The sequence below is a fragment of the Melanerpes formicivorus genome, unplaced genomic scaffold (genome assembly GCF_026170545.1).
Source record: "Melanerpes formicivorus ecotype bairdi unplaced genomic scaffold, bMelFor1.0.p_v2 SCAF_21, whole genome shotgun sequence".
In the NCBI taxonomy this organism is placed as follows: domain Eukaryota; kingdom Metazoa; phylum Chordata; class Aves; order Piciformes; family Picidae; genus Melanerpes; species Melanerpes formicivorus.
The window spans coordinates 1,647,536-1,653,682 of NW_027142373.1; the positions used below are offsets into that span (position 1 = coordinate 1,647,536).

General features: G+C 53.5%; 1 protein-coding gene across 2 annotated transcripts; it reads right to left on the reverse strand.

Moving 5' to 3' along the window:
* Positions 1-4,698, reverse strand: TOB1 (transducer of ERBB2, 1). Of its 2 annotated transcripts, none has more exons than XM_068150983.1 (2): positions 4,456-4,698; positions 1-2,032 (listed from the first exon to the last, which is right to left on the reverse strand). In XM_068150983.1, the coding sequence occupies exon 2, from the start codon at positions 1,894-1,896 to the stop codon at positions 916-918; it is 981 nt and encodes a 326-aa protein (XP_068007084.1). In that variant the 5' UTR covers positions 1,897-2,032; positions 4,456-4,698; the 3' UTR covers positions 1-915. The 2 variants fall into 2 exon arrangements, with proteins under 2 accessions (XP_068007084.1, XP_068007085.1); XM_068150984.1 differs by lacking the exon at positions 4,456-4,698 and adding an exon at positions 4,095-4,312.
* Between the last annotated feature and the right edge of the window lie 1,449 nt (positions 4,699-6,147).

Sequence of the window (6,147 nt, forward strand, 5' to 3'; positions counted from 1 at the left end):
TCCTTTTAAAGAATTTTAATACAAACTTAATATAAACTATTTCAGTCCCTCTTAACATGTAAGACACTGACTCAAAATACTTTTATACCTTTTTTTTTTGTTTGTTTGTTTGTTTGTTTCAAGTATTGCACAATGTAGGTACAAAATTAATATTTACGATTACATTTTTTTTTTTCCTTCCATAATATATAGCAAAAATCTTTAAACTTTTAACAGAAAATACAATTTTTGTGTTTCTTTTGAAAAAAGCAAGTTATTTTCATACATTGGAATCCCACCACTTCAGGAATAGTCTGTACACAACTTTTTTTATCCTCTTTTGTGTGTGTGTGTGTGTGTGTTTGTTTTTTAGAACTGATGTCTTTAAAGATGGATATCTTACAATTTCAGTAAAAAAAATACAACATGAAGCTGCTGCAGCTGTCACAGATCACTGTAGTAAAAAGATATAAATGCCATACCATGTTGTAGAAACAATATATATACTCTGATATTTTACAAACTTTGTACTAAATTAAATTATACAATTAGAAAAAAGACCAAGAACCCCCACCTAGTGGTGCCGGCTCGCCGGGCGTGCGCGCGCGCGCGCACAGCCGGCGGGGAACCGGCCGCGTCCTCGCTGGATCTTAAATACTGTAAGAGGCCATTATCTGGAGAGTATATTTGCAATGTACAGTCAGTATAAAATAATCTTGTGCTTGGTTGGCAAATGAAATAAACAAAAAGAAACGTAAAAGAAATGAGGCATGTCTTATTTATCTAACCAAGCCTGAATGTATTTCGTACTACAAGCCTTAAAAATAAAAACAACCCCAAAAAATCTCAAGAGGTGGAAACAAAAAAAGAGATACACCCTTGGGTACGTGCATTGGAACTGGTACGACGGCATCTACTGGTGCTCGACTTCTGCCTTCAGTTAGCCATGACCGGCTGGAATTGCTGGTTAGAATACTGCATGTTGTTTAAACTAAAATTCAAGCCATCCACAAAAGACTTCTCGTTGAGACCGCCGTAGGCTGCAAACATATCAAAGGCATTGCTGTACTGGAGAGGGCTCAGGTTAAGGGGGCCGTCCCCAGGAAAGATGCTACCAGTACTACCTTGACCCTGCATGCTGGGGAAGATGAACTCCTTCGCGTTAGGAGAAAGGGCAGAAGTCTTCTGCTGCTGCTGCTGTTGCTGCTGCTGACTGCCTAGGCCGAGCCCGTAGAGAGAGTGCATGGAGGAGGAAAGGGCCTTCTGCTTCAACAGGTCATTGACATTCAAGCCAAGGTTGGTGGGAGAGGTGCGGGCGACCTTGTTGCTGCGGCCGCTGTTCTTCATTTTGGTTGAGCCAAACTTGGTGGCAGCAAACGTGGCAGTGGTGAAGGTTAAAGGCTGGGTGGAGCGGGGCATGAACGTCGGGCTGACAGCAGCAGAGTGACCAAAAGGAGGAGAAGGAGAGCTAGACACTGAAGATGCTGGGTCACTAATTGGCATGAACACCTGGGCCTCTGGGTTAAAGCTGTTCTTGATCTCCTTATCCAACTCACATCCATTTTCATTATCATCCACATAAAGCACTTTCACTGGTCCCTTCTCACCGATTTGGTAGGACACCTCAAACGGGTCGATCCAAACACTGAGATCCTGAGGCAAGTTGCCACGAACATCATCAATGTCCAAACCACTCTCTTTGGATGCTTGTTCTATGACCGGGTCCACTTTCTCCCCTATGTGTATACATCTAAACCCTGATCCTTTGTATGGCTTTTCTGGATACCAGTGCCCTTCATACTTCTTCTTCAGAAGTCTTTCAAGCTCTTCACCAAAAATGTTGACACGTCGTCTGGGAAGCTTATTGTACAAATATGAAATAATAAAATTGAGTGCTACTTGGATTTCAAGCTGCATAGCTGCTATGTCACAAGGTTAAAAGTCTGTTCCAAAACCCGAAGAAAGTGTTCAAGATGCCACAGGGAAACAGAATTTCATTCAAAGTGCTGATTCTAGTTGATTACTTTATCCTTCACCTCGAGTGCTCTTGTCCCTTTAAGAAAAAAACAAAAGCAAACACATCCAAATAAGGAAAGTGTCAGACCAAGCTCCAAGGCCTATCCTTTTACCTTCACTTTCTGCACAAAATAGGTTTCTTTTCACATCAAGAACTGTGCAGCAGATTATTTACATTTGTGCCTGAAAAAGGTGAGGATGTCAACCACATCCAGCCTGCTGCAGCAGATGCACTGGGCATGTTTACCTATAGAGCTCGGGGGCACTTCCAAATCGCATGAGCCTGCCCTTAACTGTGCATGGAGCAGCAAGGGGCACTTTAAAGAAACCACAGAACTGCCAGGCCTGTCAAGGGTTCTGTTACCAATCCGTGTTTGGATCATCTGTAGCAGTCAGCTGCAAAATTTAGCGCCGGCCTATTAGTTTAGCTTGAAGGGTCTTAGTCCAGGGGTCATTTCTCATGCCAGAGTTTGCAAACACAGTGGTCACAAGTGTGAGCTCCAGAACTATTCAGATGTTAACAGCTGCTTTAGGAGACCTCACAGAATTCTGCCATGTTTTAAAGCCCAAGCAAATCATCCCCACAAGCCGGCGTGACCCGAGGAGAAAATGTCTGCTGTGCATATACAGAGCTGCTCTGGGGCACGGCCAGGGCACACACAACTGAGCCCTGCACCTGCTGTCACCAGGGCAGCAGGCACCACCCAGTCCTTACAACGTGGCACCATTTTGTCCCTTTCTACAAATGGTTCTGCATCATGGGATGCCATCTATTAATATGCACTACATTCACGGCTCTGTCTATAGCTCAGGTTTCACAAAGTTACCAGAGGGCTTCCGACAGCCTCAAAACCAACTGCTTCTCTCCTTCTCCAGGACTCCATTTTATACAGGATATAAAAGATGGTTGCCTTCACAAAGGACAAAGAGGAATTGGCTGTCTAAAGTTAGAGGAGGGACAAGGACCGGGTCTCAGCACACGGACTGCTAAGGAAAACGCTGCAGCACCGTGGCATCAAGGTGCTCCACAGGAGACACCTGCCTTCAAAAAAGTTCCAGTGACACACAACATCCATTCCTTGGCCCAAGTTAAATGCCCAGCAAGAATTTCCATTAATTGCTTTTCTGCACTGCATCACTAGGAATAAAATCCAGTTGCAGCTGTCACTGGAGATTAAGAGAAATCAAACTCGGTATCCAAGTCCTTCAACAGCATGAATAAACTGCTTTTCTATTTCTTGCTCCAAATAATCTCCTTTTAAAGCCTGGAACCCTATTTCCAAGCCACTCGTGTTCTCCCCAACATGGCATGGGAATAGTTTGAAAGCCTGCATGATAAAGCGACCTTTAAACGTTTGCTGGATCAGCACTGGGTGGGGATAAGGAAAAGATCAAGGGCAAACAGAAGATATTTACAAAAGGGACACAATCAGCACAGGAAAGCTGATTGGGTGGTTAAAAGGGTCATTTAAAAATGATTTATGAATCCATCTGTTTTGTTTCCCTTCCTCCACGTCCTTTAGGAATGAAATGAGCCTTTCAAGGCACACCAGGCAGGCACGATGCATTTTTTTTCCTAAGCCCCAGAACTGATCCGTGGCCCAAGCAGCTGATCAAACAAATCGGGCTGAACATTTCCAATTTCTTGGTCTTTGATTATCTTTTAACGAAGGCAGCGCTCGCCGGGAGCCGAGCCCGGGGCCGCCGGGGAGGAGGCCAGCAGCCGGCAGCGGGGCACAGTTACATAACCAGGCAGTCGGCTCTCATTATGTTTCTGCTCACAGCGCCGGAGCTCCGGCGGCAGGGCAGGAGGAGGACGAACCTTGTCCGCGCCCGTAAGAAAGAAAACGGAGCACACGAAAGGAGACGACTGGAAGGAGGGGAAGGGGGGTGCTGCAAGGCCCCACAGCCCAGCGCCCCGGGCCCGAACCCCGTCTCCTCCCGCCGAGCAGGGTCCTGCAGGGGCTGCCAGCGCTGCGCGGAGAGGCCGGCGAGCGGCCGCGCTTAGTCAGCCGGCAGCGCTCACTCCTCCCAGCCCAAGAGCCGCCAGGGATCGCCTTGGGAGGGACCCGCTCGCCGCCCGGCTCCCTGGGCCGTACCCTCGGCAAGGGGCGCTGCCAGCAGCCCCGCGTCCTCCTTCCCGTCGGCTCCTGTGCCGCTCCTATGCCACTCGACAGCACCCCAAATCTCTCCAAAGGGCCGTGCCTGCTTCGGTCCCCGTCACCGTGGGGCCACGACCGCCACGGCACGCCCGCCTCAGGGGCCGGGGGGGGCCTCAGAGGCTAGGCCCGGGAGGTAGCTGCCTCGGCGGCCGGGGCTGGGCGGTTGGTCGCCTCGAGCCCCCCACCACAGCGGCCGGGGCCGCGCCCGCCTCGGCGGCTGCCTCCGGCTTGGGCGCCCCCAGCACAGAGCCCTGCGCCGTCCCGGGCCGTCCCCCCGCCCTCAGCGAGCGGTACTCACCCGGGTGGGTGTGCGGGGGTAGTGCAAACAATCCCGGCGGGGGTGTGAGTGCAGGAGAGGCCTGGGGGGGGGCGGCTCAGCACCCGACCCCCATCTCCGAGAGCCGCTCCCTCGGCGCGGATGGGAGGGGAGAGGAAAGAGAAAAAAAAACAGGGAGGGGGAGGGTTGGAAAAAAAAAAGGGGGGGAGGGAAGGGGGGGAGGGCTGCGCTGCTCACACCCCCAAACCGGGCGCGCTCCGCCGCCCGCCTCGCTGCCGTCGCTCCTGCCCGCCGCGCCGCGCGCCCCCTGATATCGCCTCCCGCGCACCGCCCCCTGCGCGCGGTCCCGCCCCGCGCCCGCCCCCTGCCCCGCCCGCGGCGCACGGGGCGCTCTGACGCCAGCGCGCTCCCCGCCTCGCAGCTCCGTTGCGTCACTGCTTACGTCAAGCGCTGCCCCGGCGCCCCTGGGCTCCGCGGGCAGGGTTCGGCCGGTCGGTGAACTACATCTCCCAGCACCGCCGCTGCGGCGGCCTACAGGGATCTCGGTGGCGGCGACGGCGGTTCGGCAGGGGCCGGCAGCACCCCGCGGCCCCTCACGCTCAGGACCAGGCTGCGTCTCGCAGCCAGCGGCGGCGTTAAAGGAGCGGCCGCCCCTCAGCAAGGCCCTATGGCAGTGGCGGCAGCGGCGGCAGAGGGCACCGAGCGGCACCCCCGCCGTGCCCGCTGGCCCCTCACAGCCCCGTTCCCACCTCGTGGCGGCTAAAAATACCCCTCCACAGGTAGCAACGCTGGCCCGATTGGCTGCCCGCCCGCCCCGGTAGCCGCCTGATTGGTCACTCGGTATCGAGGAGGAAGACGCCGACCCCCAGTTTTGGGGTGAAAAAAGTGACTGGGGGGAACGGGACCGGGGGGGAGGGCGAGGGCGCAGCCGTAGGCCCCGCCGTGGGCAGCCGCGGGGCCGCGTTAGGGTCCTGGCCCAGGGTCGGTGCCGCCGAACTCGATTTGGGCCTGTCGGGAGCCGCGGCGGCTCGGCCTTCAGCGTGGAGCAGGACTAAATGTGGCAGCAGCGGCTGCAGGGGAGGGCCGGGGCCGCCGCCTCCCCCCGCAGCGAGAGACGTGCGGTATAAGAACGGGTCCGGTGGCCGGAGAGCCAGCCCCGCAGTCCCTTAGCACACCTCTGGATGTGCCCTTTAAATGGCTCTGGCGGGCGTTCCCGGGAGCGAGGTGGGCATGGTCAGCCTCAGACCGGTGAGCAGGACCGGCTCTGGGAGGACGAATTGCAGACGTGGGCTTTTTTTCGCTGTATATATAATAAAGCATATCGGCATAAATGCTGCATGGGCCTCAGGAGAGGTTTGGCAGCGCCAGTCAGAAGTGCCAGCACTTTAACCCTTCGGAGTGTAGAACGTGTGTGAGAGACTGTGGGAGGCGGGAGCCTGGGAATGGAAATGTTAAGAGAGATTTGGGATTTTCCACAGGGAAAAATGGCTAGAGAGGCCTAAGTCGTAGTAAACCACATGTTTTTTTCCTCACGTGAAGATCTTCAGACTCAAAATAGTTAGGATTTCTTGCCCCATTTTTCGTTTGTTTTGAACCACGAAGTGTTGCAAGGACAGTCAATGAAAACAGGGTCATCTGCCACCCCTATGCACCCGAAATGGAAAATAAAGTATGAAGATGATCAAATTATAAGCATTGGCAGTGGGGAAACTC